The sequence below is a fragment of the Lathyrus oleraceus genome, chromosome 4 (genome assembly GCF_024323335.1).
Source record: "Lathyrus oleraceus cultivar Zhongwan6 chromosome 4, CAAS_Psat_ZW6_1.0, whole genome shotgun sequence".
Lineage (NCBI taxonomy): Eukaryota > Viridiplantae > Streptophyta > Magnoliopsida > Fabales > Fabaceae > Lathyrus > Lathyrus oleraceus.
The window spans coordinates 294,037,080-294,050,716 of record NC_066582.1 but is presented as its reverse complement, the minus strand read 5'-3'; the positions used below and the strand labels follow the sequence as shown (position 1 = coordinate 294,050,716).

The window sequence follows — 13,637 nt, the reverse complement described above, 5'->3', positions numbered from 1 at the left end:
AAGATAAAAATGAAGGGAAAAAATGTAAAAGGTGTAGTAAAGAAAAAGTTGATAGGGAAATAAAAAAGGTTGTAAAAAATATAAATAAAATGGTTATAATAGTAGAAAAAAATATAAATTATTTAAAAAAAATAGTAAAATTTAAAAGAAAAAGAAAGAAAGGAATTAGAAAAAGAATGATAAGAGTCGTAGAAGGAAGTAATGTTCGGTTAGGAAGACTTAAAAATTAGGCCATTGTTTTTGAAGTGGATTTGGTGATACATTTAGCCCATGTAACCGTTTAAGAAAGAAGTGCATAAGTTAGCAAGTATACAAAACGTATGAGTCCTTCTCTGAATTCATTAGCGTAACATAACAAAACACTTCATAAACTTTCACTTTTCCATCTCCTTGGTACAAAACTGTTCATTGGTTTTAAAAGCTCCAAATGGCCTCATCGAAGAAAGGTGGAGACAATGTCAGGTAAGGAAAGTTTGATAATCACGTTGTAACATGAATAATTAACGTCATTTCGCAGTTTAATACGTCTTCGTTAACTGTGTTGCATTGTAGAGTTTGAAAAATGTTATGTGGTTGTAATTGATTTTTATGGTATGTTTGATTTGTTCAAGGGCTTCAGGTGAGAAATTCGGAGATCCATAATGGATTCGGAAAACCCTCGATGAAATGTATGCTGAGGCCAAAGGAAAAGCCATTATGGGTTCATCAAAGAAGGTTTTGCAAATTTCTCGAAAGAACGACACAACTAAGGTAGCCACTGAAGTCGAAAACCCATACTCAATGGAAAGTAGTAGGTAAGAAATTGTTGTCCAACATATACTTGATTTTGGTTTATAAAGTTGTAGTAACAAAAGTAAAACAACGTAACGTTGTTAGTTAATTTAGAGTTGGGATTAGAACTCTGGAACTGACGTATCCTCATGTGAGATTCAAGAAATGATCAGGATCCATGAAAGGGTCATAGATGCATTAGATTCACCAAACTTGGATATTCGCACGAATCCGTCTGACAATGATGAAGACCCGAAAAAGGAGGAGGAGTATTCTTCGGAAAAGGTTTTTAGTTTTGGACACAAAGTGAAAAGGAATGTTATGGTTAGTTGATTTTTTTGTCTAAGTTATATGATGTTTTGACATGCATTTTAATTGGAGATATTTTTATCAAAATCTAAAATATGTTTGATGCACTATTTTCCTAGGTATGTGACAAATAACTACTTGTGGTGGAACAAGAAGGAGATCGAGATGATTGACTGTGAAAATGGAGATAGGTATTACAGGGAAGTTCACTGTGCAAAAAGAAAGGATAATATGGTTAAGCTGGAGAAATATATTGGCAAGGGGTGGTACGAATACGCGAAAAAGAAGAAGCTCCATAGAGGAGACACATTGGGTTTTACGATTCATAGTTCTCCATACCATCTTTGGGTGTATATTATAAAGCGTGGAAGATATGGTGCTTGCGTTTGATGCGAAGACAACGAAATACAATATCAGTGGCTGTATGTTTTGAAAGTAAGCATGAAAATATTGAGAACAATGGGTATTAGGTTTAGACGTAGTTTGGTCTTAAATATTTTGATGGTTTGTCTTTTGTAAGCTAAGTTTAAGTTGTAGTAATGTTATGGTAGCAACATTATGTTATAATGTTATTTGGATAATGAAGTTGAAGTAATTTAAGGTTGCTTTGTAGTAATGCTGATGTGAACAATGTAAGGTAGGTTAAGTGAAAACTATATGGTTTAATGAACCTGTTTTGATGTTGAAGAACGTTAGTAGTTTGTAAAAATTCAGATTGGTTAATGATGGAGTGAAGATTTGTTTGGTTGTTGTGAATAACTTATTGGTAAGTTGTATCAAGGAAAATTAAAACGGGGTTACAAAATGTTATGTAACATACATGTAAAGTAATCCCATGCAATTTGAATGTGATATATTATGAACACCAGATTTTGAATATGTATGTTATAAAGTTTGAAGTATGGTGGAGACAATGGCTGCTAATGTAAATAAACTAAAGTTGTAACTGGATGATTAAGCAGCAACTATAAGCTCAAAATGGTATCATAAAGTTTTTGACAAAATAAGAGATAAATTGAATTAGATGATTTCATATAAATTAACAAAATCTATTACTGAAAGATTAAGTACCAACCATAAACTGTGCATCCTCACGATGCAATAAGTGTTGATATCATATATATAGAATTAGATAGGTGTATGTGATATAATTAACCATAATACTAAAATGATGAATTTATAAATAGTAGCCATGATGTTTATATGTACAACCATGGAATCCATCAAAAAAGATGGTATTAAATAAATATGACAAATTTAGGAAGTCAATATATCATCACCAAAACTAAGTTCAGAATCTAGCCGAACCAAGACTCTTACATAAACGTCATCAGTGTACCTTCACATTCGTCCTTTGCTGAGATTTTTACTCTTGTCGAAAATCCAGCTAAAAAATTGCCCCCCCCCCCCCCCCCCTAAAAAGGCCTCTTTCAATGAACTTAGGAGATATGGGCATTTTTTATCTTTTCAGATACTATTCTCCTAGTGGGCTAACGTCACAACCATCATGACGTTTCTTTCAACCGGAACCTCGAAAACACGGGCTTCCCACTATCCCATACCTTTACTCATCATGGCGCCGATTTTGTAGGGTAATGCGGTTACGTGTAGCAGGTCGCTTCAATCCTTCCTCTGGGGAGATTCAAATAAACATTTATTTAAATCTTCATTTATATATGAATTAATCTTCGCCCAACTGTTAAACAAATCACATAATCATATTTCTAAGTCAATTAGAAATAAAATATAACTGAATCTTCTCCAAAGATTCATCTAAACACAATATTATGGCGCCTGTTGAGCAAGACCTGTCATACCCTAAGATTCCACATACCATTGGCATCCTTGCATACAAACAAGGTCACCTCTTGGTCCCTCTCCCTCTCATCTTTGGGGATTTGCCTTTTGCAGGGATCATCAAGCACATCTTTGTTGATGTTTTACCTTTGTGTTTACATGTTCATTACTTATCTAACCACTAAACAAAATAGCAAAAAACATGTCTTGTTTCTTTAAGTTTATTGTGCAAGGTAGGGCTTTTCCATCAAGAGTCCTCAACTAGGGTTTGTGTTGATTCCTCAAGTCAAAGTATCGTCAAAAATTGATTATCAAGGGGATCTCTCTCTCAAGATATGATCTCTAAGGTCCTCATGCCCCTTTCAATCTCATCAAGATCAAGGGTATCTCACAGTTTTGTTGCTAACTTCTCAAAAAAGTCAAAGGTTCATGTGTTTGTTTCCATGCCTTCTTCAACAAGTTACCTTAAGCTTTGAGCGATCTAATTAAGAGAAATTCAAGTATATCTTATTTTGAGTTCACATGATCATCCATGTACCTTGAAATGCAAGAAAAATCCAAGTGCACAAGCTTGTTCCAAGTGGTTTGACCAAAAAGTCAAAATTTGAAGTCAAAGTTCAAAGGATCACAACTCCTTCAATTCTCAACATGTTTGAATGCTTATTTTTGCATATGACTCTTATAAATATCTCCTGCAACTTCTCTTTACATGACAAGAGCCAATTATGCTTGGAGGATCATCAAAAGTTTGAAGACATTATAAGTCATTTGTGGACTTAGTGAAATTTGACCTATTTTCAAGTGACTTTTTCTCAACTTTCAAGGACTACAACTTCTTCAATTTTCAATATTTGAGGATGATTTTTTTTTTATAAAATATAATTTGTGATGCCCTCTTCAAGTTTACTTCAAAGATCAAAGTCCAATTGTATTTGGAAGGCCATGGAATTCATTGAGATATTACAGGTCATTTTCAGCCATTGGATACTTAAATTTTTCTAAGTTACATGACCAGTTTTTCGTGTCAACTTCAACATGCCATAATTTTGTCCTCAAGCATCCAAATGCAACCTTTCTTGGCACATTTTAATCTTTTTTATGATGTCAACATATTGCAAAAAGAATGAGACCAAAAAGCCTCATGAGCAAGATGCCCTATTGAGTTAAACATGGTGACTTGGAACTGAAGAAATTACCATTGCCCGAAATTTGAACTTCACTAATCTCAATTCCAAGCCAAATTAGCATGCATTTTGGACCAAAGCATGTTTTAACCAATTCTCCAGAAGTTAATTGGCCTTTGAAATACATCATTTGGCTGGGCTTTGATGGATTACAAGTCACACTTTTCTCACATCCTGATCAAATTCGTTTTACACGAATTAAGCTTGATTCTGCACGTATTTGGATCCAAACACATTCCCTATAAATAGAGGAAGCTACTGCATTCATTTCCAAGCTTTTGAGAGCCAAGAAACACCTGCTGCAATCTGAAGCTTTTTCCAGAAAATTCAACTATTGTGTTTTGCATTCCAACTTATTTCAATCCAAGTTCTTGATTCCATTAGCATCTTTGGCACCCTCTAAAGCTTTTGCAACAATTTCCAACCTCTGAGACCTTCTGAAGTGCTCTAACCAGATCAAGTTTCATCAACTTCTGATCACCATTTGGACAAGGTAGTTCTGAGCACCATTTAAACTAAAACAATTTACCATAATGTAGTCTTTCACTCTATGATGATTTCCCGTAACTTATCTGATCTTGATTGATTGTGTTCATCATTTAATTTTTTTTTCGTGGCTTGCTTGCTCCTGAAACTTCTCTGAAATTCCCCGTGCTCAATTTAGATAAATGAATTTGGAGCATGAGGTTGAATTCTTGATGGGGAGGCGATCACATTGGTGGTGGTCTCATGTTCTGAATTTACCAAATGATGAAACTCCAGTGGAGGACCATCAGAGAAGACAACCGAAATTTATCTCAGGTCATCTGAGTTTGGAGACACGCTGAACATTTGAAATGTTCTAACTAGTTCAATTTAAATGCAATCTAGTTTAAGGAGTGTTGGATCTGTCACATCAATTAATGAGACTTGATCCAACGCTCCGTGTTTTTTTTCTTCTGATTTTATTTCTTTTTCTATTTTTATTTTTAATTGTGTTTTCTTTTAAAATTCATAGAAAATCCATTTTACATCAAAATAATCTCAAAATAATTTCTAAAATTCTCTTTTATTTTTCTTCATATGATTTTTTTTTCACATTTTATTTCATTGATTTTCTATTTTTTAATGAAATTTCTCTTTTCTCTTTTGTTTTAATTGGTTTAAAAATACTTTTCTGCATTTTAAAATTCAGAAAAATTTATTATACGCTTCTTATTTATATCCAACCTTCCATAATTTTCTTGGCCATTTATTTTTTTTGTTTTGAAGGACTTTATGGATTTTTTTAAATTTTATTTCTATTTTATAATTCATTTTAAAAATCCTTTTGTTTCTTTTTATTTCATTTAATTTCTTTCTATATTTGTTTGACCTTTGTGTACTTCTGTTGGCCTTGGATCATGATGATTTTGACCATAAGTCTCATCAAACTCAATGGATCTTGGGTGTTGATGGGGTAAAAACCCTAATCCACCAAAATGGATGATTGATTTTGATGATGACTTGATCAAACCTTTGATCCAGTTTGGGTGTGATATCTCTTGTCCCATTCTTCTTCATCTCCTTCTTCTCCCTTGATCAAATGGATGACTTGTGTTTATCTCGTTCATGATGTATGGATTGGTACTTGATGAACTTTCATCATTTCAAATCTAGGTCCAAATTGATCATGGATCATTTAAAGTACTTTGTATTGATGCATAAGTTTGTCCTAAGCATTATGAAGTATGGATTAAAGTAATCAACCACCCTCCTAGCCTTTGTGGTTGATCATTTCTTTTTTTTCTTTTTGTGTGGAATGACTTTAGGAGAATAATTTACATATCATTTCTCTAGAATGTATTAACACAAAAATCATTATTGACTGGTGTCAGATAGTTGTGCCTTCTACATAAGTCCAATTACGATTGCTTAACATAGCGCTAAACTTGTCCCAAAAAGATTCTAAGTCTCTTACTCCTCATGGTATTGTGTAAAAATATTACTCCCTTTTCATTTATGAGAGCTAGTGACATACTTATTGATTTTATCCAAGTTATAGCCCTTCTCATATATGATGCAAAAACCCATGTTTCCATGCTTGTGAGTGAATAGTTGAATATTCTCCAAAAAATGACAAAACTACCATTCCCTTATTAATCACTAATATCATCTACTAACATTTTATTGTATTAACTTTTACTTCAACGTCATTTATCTTATACTCTTTACTTTTTGTCATTTACTTTATGCTTTATTTTCAGCATCCCATATCATTTTTTTGTTGTAAATATGTTATTTGTTCTTTGTCCATTTGGGCTTTCATTTCCTTGTAAAAGAAATTAATAAAGAAAAGCCCGTAAAAGAATTTGATTCTCTTGAGTTATGGACTTGAGGTTACTATCCTTAGCATTGTTATGGAGTTATGGACTTAGAGCTAATATTGTAATTTGAGATCTTGGGATTCATCTAGTACCTTTGACTTTGGACTTCTTTTGGAGACTTGGTTGAGTTACTTTGGTTTCATCTGATACGCGAATTATTATTTACTTATTCGGCTTGCTTGAGGCTTAACCCAAATGAGGGAATTCTTGCTTAACTTATGTCATAAAGCTTGCTATCTCTTGGTCAAATCTTTCCTCCATAGCTTTTACTTTATGCTCTAGGATAGTCTATTCTTCGATTCTCATTCTTTAATTTTCAAAATCTTTTTTTTTAAACCTTCTTGTTTTTAAACTTGAATCACTTTCTCAATAAACCTTGATTTTTGTCAAGTGATTTTCAAAACCTTTTCCTAATAAATGCTAATCCATCTTAAGCATATTCTGACCAATTTCAAAAGACTAAAAAAATGCATAACTCGTTCAAATCATTTTTGTGCCCTTTGTGCACTTTTTCTTTTAAAACTTTTCTCAAAGTTTAAACATGAGCCATTTCCATAGTTGAGATATAATTCTCCTATACCCATAGTATTGATGACAATTCTTTTCCATCTAAGAGAACTAGTGGCATACTTTTTTATCTTTATCCAAGTTGAAGCCTTTCTCATGGTGATGCAAAGTTTTCATACTTTTGGGTGGTTAGTTGTGTGTTCTCCTTAAAATGACAAAATGTCTTTTCATTAAAAATGAATCAAAACAAACATTTTTGTTATTTTTACCACGAACTATGAGGTTTTGATCTTCCATTGCACTTTGTTGGTACGTAGGCATGAGACTTTGAAAGTCTTGGTAAAAACAAAAATTAAGAAAAATACTTATTTCCCCATCTCTCCAATCTTTTGCAAATAATATCTTTTTCAAACTAAATGTACACATTTTCAAAGAGGTTCCTATGAAGTACCATGGATGTTTAGAGTGCTAATACATTCCCTTTGCATAAATAACCCCCGGACCGTTATCTCTTTTTATTAGTTTTGTTTTAAAACTTCTTTGGGGTTTATTCGTACTTTTTTCCCTTTTCTTTTGGAAATAATAAAAGCGCGGTGACGACTCTTGGTTTATGAGTTAAGTTAACCAATAACATATTCTCAGAATTTTTACCGCTACAAGACCCAAATGTCGTACCAATATGTTAGACATCACATCAAACATGTGTCCCTTATACACCTTAAGCAAGCTAGACAAATCTTGAACACTTGGATACTTCTTCATGTTGTTATTTTGCTAAATACAACCAATCCAAAGAGTCAATCCACTCTGAACTACATAAACACTCAACAATTAATAGCATTGTATTTAAGAAGAGCATAACAAAGATAAACACAAATAAACATTTTTGCAAAAAATTGATTTGTTGCACAAATGTGTCCCAATGGCACAAAAATATTCCATCAGGTGTGCCAATTTATTTACTGGTGTTTTTAGCAAACAAATCACAAGTTTTAATTTACTTAAGGGATTAAACTAGAAAAATCCTATGGAATTTTAGGCAAAAAATTTGAGAAAGTGTGTTATTGCTCGAAGGTTTAAGAGTGGATAGAATTATTCATAAGTGACATGCAAAATTGCAAAAGATAAAGCAAAAGAAGAGAAATAGTAAACAAAATGCTGAAGTTAAAAGTGAGACGCAAATTCATATATTTCTCATAAATTCTTATCTCGGTAACTTGAATATGTGAATTATATAGAGAATAATAATGAAAAATTCTGAATCTTTATTATATGAATGAAATCTACTTATATACTAAATACATCAATAACTGCCGATAAGGGTTACTTCTCCGAGAATCAACACTTATCTTACTACATGAGATTCTATTTTTTGATGTATCATCACGTGTCTTTGGATTTTGAACTGCCTCAAACTGCTCCATTGTTAAAAATTGTCTTTAAACCTCCAACTTCCTCCACCGAAGAATTTCTATGTTGAATCTTGTAGTATGGTGTCGACAACATAATTTAGCTACATGTACTTAGTCTGCATTTTTATCTTACATCCTCGCTCCCATCGAACATACTTAGTTGAAAATCTCAAATTAACAACTATATAACTTTTGGTGTTGTTGATTTTATCAAACTTATTTCATGGTTTTTGCATGTTATTGGTACCAAATCAAAAGTTTGTAGAAACTTTTACTTTTGGTGTATTAATCCTTTGGATTCTCTTGGTGTTTAGTAACTTGTAATATTGGCAAGTACCCCTTGCACTAAGTTAATGTTATATCCATTTCATTTATTTTGTTTCTTTCTTCACGCTTCAATTTTTAAACAATATGAAACTTAGAATTTACATTTATTTTTCAACCGATGTTTCAATAAAAATTTAAAGGAAATTCAATTCAAAATAAGATGATAGAAAGAAGGGAAAAGAAAGAATATGATTTTTTTTGTTTAAATCTAATAAAACGTTGAAAGGGGTCCTAAGTTTCATTTGATAGATGAGGAAGAAAGAGGTAGAAGGATTACCAGGGTAGAAGAAGTTTTGTTAGAAGAAAATGGAATCTTTTTAGAATAAAAATGAAGACAATTTTTGAGAGATTCGACAAGAATAAAGAAAATTCTTTTTGAAGAAATGAATTAGAGAGAAATGAAATAAGGGAGAAAACAAATATTGAAAGGAGACGTTGTTTTTCTGCGGCCATATGACAGCTATAGATTGAATGATAATTGTGATTATTTGAAACATTTATCATTTCGGATTAGTCTTTTTTTTTTAATATATAAATATTAAAAACAGATAAGGGCATCTTTAAATAGTTGATAATGATAAATTGAAATTGATACCCTTTGTACCTTTTCTTTTTTCTTATTGTTTAATAATGTAATGACTGGTCTGAAATAATTTATCAGAGTCACCGAAACGGCGATGGCGCCGAAGTTGTTATCGGGTAAACGACAGAAAGAAGTCGAAAATCATGGAGGAGTCACCGATCGGATGAGTAGTTTACCGGACTCTGTACTGTGCCACATCCTATCGTTTCTCCCAACCAAAACATCCGTCACTACCACGAGTCTCGTGTCTCGCAGGTGGCGTCACCTATGGCAGCATCTGCAGGTTTTCTACTTCGCCCACGACTCGGGCGAATCAGTCCAAGGATCTAAAAAGTTCGAAAAATTTGCATTTTTCGTGAATGCCGTGCTCGCCTTCCGCAAATCCCGCGACATTCGAAAGTTTGAACTCAGCTGTGACATTCAATGGTCGAACCATCGTTGTGACTGCGCCGAGATGTGGACCCGTGCTGCCATTAACCCCTATCTTGAAGAACTGACTCTCTCAATGAAGAACTGTTTTAACACGGAACCCGTGCTCCTCCCTCGTTCACTTTTGAATTGCACCAATCTTGTTTCCCTCAGGTAACCTAATTTAATTTCATAATGTGTCTTTTGAAATTATAATAATAATAATATCCAAAAATATTTACGTGATTCGTTGAAGCTCACTTTCATGATAAGTAGTGATGTATGTACAATTTTTGAAAACAATGCAGTCTTGTAGGTGATATCCGAATGAATGTTCAAGGTTTTGGGGTTCGTTTTCCATCACTTAAGAGGCTCAAACTCGATGCAGATATTGTCGATTCCGAAATTGTCTTGCTCTCTGCCTGCCCCGTCCTTGAAACTTTGCAGCATAATTACTTTCGGCCTGGAACTTGGGCCAAACATCATGTGCCACCTTCCTCCCAGAGGTTGAATTTCACCGATGGGAGTTTCTCTTGGACTTTTCTTGAAGTAAAACGGTGGGAATTATTGGGCATCATTGGCAACTTGCAGAGTATGGTGGAAGCATGCATTGACTTCTTTCCCGCACAAATAACTGAATCTGCCGACCCTATTCTCAACGGCATCCGAGACCCCTTTAATGGGTTAGATATACAGTTGCATCATTCGACATCAAAGGTGAAGCTTTATTATTATGGCAAATTACACCAACCCCCTAAATTCTGTCTAAATGTCATAAACACCATTTTTTGATTGACACAAACCTCTTTTATTTGTGTTGAAATTACAAACTCCTCCCCTTTAACTTAATAACATGGTTAATCCAGGGGAGGTCACTATAATTTGCCCTTAATATTCTGGTTTATACATATTTATGTGTGCTTTTATACTTATATCGTGCCACCACTTGATGTTAACATGGACCAGCAGTGCTCGCTCCACCCTCGGATTCTAAATTATCCTGAATTTCGCAATTTGATTCATCTAAAGTTCATTCTTCCCTGTTTCAACACAAATCTTCTAGTCAATGTGCTTGACAAGTGTCCTCTGATTGAAGTTTTAATAATCCAGAGCAACAAGGTTTGTTGACTTCTCAAGTTTAATTCAAACAATCTTTGGTTTGTTTTTGTATGCATATATTTCTATCTATTTATCTATGTGGACATACAAATATATGTTTGACTCATGTTTGTAGGAGGAACAACCACCTTTAAGGACATGGGACCCAAAGTCAACAGCAGTTCCTAAGTGTATCATATGCAGTCTAAGTTATATTCACATAGAAGGATATCAAGGATTTGAAGATGAGTTGACATTTGCTGAATATATTTTGCGGAACGGATATGTTTTGGAGACAATGCTTATTTTTGTTGATGCTTCAATGGAACAAACAAATAAGTACTGTTCTCTCAAAAGATTAACTGACACACCAAGGAGATCCAGAAGGTGCCAACTTAAATTTGACCCAGCTATATCTTCTTAAGGTGAAAACTCTCGCCGTCTACTTTATTTTTTTGTATCAAAATTCATTCAGCCTGACTTAGTTCTAACTTCATGACAACTATATGTGCCTTGTATTTTTATAATATGCACTGCACACATTTTCAACTATGGTTCAACTTTAATCCAATACCAAATTTTCTTTGATGTAGTTGGGAAAATATTCTAACCTTTTCCCCTATAACAATGGTAGCTTTAGGATTTCATGCTCATTGAAATTTGCAAGATTTATAAGGTTGAAGAAAATGATGACCTTTACAACATGCTTAATGAAATTGATAGATTTTTCCTAGATGGAATGCTAGGTATAGTTGTTGTCATTTAATAAAAAATGAGGGAAAAATCTCAGGTTGTGAATTGGGGATTGGAACCCAGATTTTCTAAATGGGAAATTCTTATTTGTTGTATTTTCCTACTAATATCTGTTGGTGTTTGTATAGTCTTAAAGTTGGCCTAGGCTTAACATGCATGCCAAATTTCAATTTTGTGAGAATCAATAGTTTGGGCAAAGAAAAACAGAAGAATTATCTGTTAGATGTTGATTACATTCTCAACTTAGTTTATCTTTGTTATTAGATATACCTTAACATATTCAAATTATTATGATAGTACAATATAGCTATATGTTCTGAATATGATTTGTAAAACTTGATTATGTCGATGGATTGAAATTGTGTGACTTATTTGGCAACCTTTTGTATTTCAGCAGATTGTTTGGGTATTTGCAGATTCTTATGTTTTAGTTTTGTTGACAGTAAACTTTATAGGCTTTGAATAACTTTTTCTGCTATATGTTTGGCAGTGTGTATTTGGGGAGCAATGATTTCGGATGCTGGCAGAATCATGTTTGGTCAAATGCTTGGGGATTCATTAAAAAGATGACACTGATATCAAAACATATAAATATGTATTTTGCATTTTAGTTAGGAAGGTTTTTTGGTTGGCTAGTATCAAGACATGGTATGTAAAATGGTCATACCAATTTTGTTGAAAATCGTTGGGTTTTTGAGTCACTTGTTTAGAGTGACTATTTATCTGTATCTGTTTGAAGTTTGCTGCATAATTTGATAACAAGAATTTGATTTTCTTTCCTGAGCCTTGTTCATGCCAGTCATTGCAGCTATAAACATGAACTTTGATCATGTTAATAATTTTGAAGCTTCTTAGAATATATACAAGTAAATCAATTGAATCTAAGAGTCTGGGTTTTAGCCTGATATTATATTATTATTTGATAAATTAGAAGTTGCCGAATAATTTATTTTTTTTCCTTTAATAATTATCGATAAATATCATCATCATAAGAGGTGGACAAACGGTCAGATAGAGTCGGATTTGGGCTCAAAATTCAAATCTGTTCAATCCCACGGTTGGAGTAAGACAACCCAATTCCGTCCGTGTAGAGTTTCAGTTTGGATGGATTGCGGTTTTGCAGTTTTTGCTGGTGGTTGTACCGGTTTTAGTTTTAAAAAAGTTGATTACAATAACTTCAATAAATTTATGCATCTAATGCATGAAAACAAAAAAAAATTGAAGGAAAAATTTAATACATAAAAAAAATTTGTCGAATGATTTCAATGTTATTCTTGCTCTACTTTATATATGGGGTAGTTTTGTTTCCTAAAATTGAAGACTTTGTGGTCTTGGCTTCTATTTGTATCTTCATGACTAAGAACTGTGTTCCTACTCTGCTTGCTGATACCTACTATTCAATTCACTTGACGACTCAGAAGAAGAAGAAGGGAACTATTGTGTGTTGTGCATCCCTGTTGTATAGATGGTTTATGTCTCACTTACCTGACAAAGGCCTTTTCGTTGAGAATAAGAGCAATCTCAAATGGTCCCAGAGAATCATGTCTCTCACTGCTATGATATTTTGTGATATTCGCGAGACTAAGACAATATCAAGGTCATCCTCAACTATGGCAATTTCCCTAATGTACCTCTCATGGGAGCCAAATGGGAAATTAACTACAATCCAAGTTTGGCTTTGCGCCAATTGGGCTACCCAATGCTTGACAAACCTGACATCAAGCAGTTAGAAGAGTTTGTCTTACATGAAGGGGTTGACAATCAAAATTTGCTGAAGAGGATTAATAGAGTCTGGAGTGAGATTCATCATCAAGGAAAGGCTGAACTAGGTAAGAAGAACTGTATAGAAAAAGAGCCATACACAAAATGTGTTGGAGAAAGAGTCAAAGAAGTCCTACTACCTTTTCCTATTGAACCTTCCATGAATGCACGACTCGTTGAACCATATCAAGTCCCTAACGAGAAGTTCAATGAACTCAAGAAAATCATTCAAGAGCTGAAGAAAGAAAATAAAGATTTACGGCTAAGCCTTAATCAAGTCATTCGTCAAAAGGATGACATGGAGATTGACCTTGATAAAAAGGCAACACAATTCAACAAGAAAGCCAAGATGATTCAAATTGAGAGCAAGAAATGACAACGA

At 33.5% G+C, this 13,637-nt stretch overlaps 1 protein-coding gene across 2 annotated transcripts; it reads left to right on the top strand.

The window, feature by feature from the left end:
• The first annotated feature begins 9,219 nt into the window (after nt 1-9,219).
• LOC127075183 (F-box/FBD/LRR-repeat protein At5g56420) lies at nt 9,220-12,274 on the top strand. Of its 2 annotated transcripts, none has more exons than XM_051016663.1 (5): nt 9,220-9,817; nt 9,952-10,360; nt 10,613-10,762; nt 10,878-11,166; nt 11,985-12,274. In XM_051016663.1, the coding sequence occupies exons 1-4, from the start codon at nt 9,330-9,332 to the stop codon at nt 11,163-11,165; spliced, it is 1,335 nt and encodes a 444-aa protein (XP_050872620.1). In that variant the 5' UTR covers nt 9,220-9,329; the 3' UTR covers nt 11,166; nt 11,985-12,274. The 2 variants fall into 2 exon arrangements, with proteins under 2 accessions (XP_050872620.1, XP_050872618.1); XM_051016661.1 differs by having other exon boundaries at nt 10,610-10,762.
• The last annotated feature ends 1,363 nt before the right edge of the window (nt 12,275-13,637 follow it).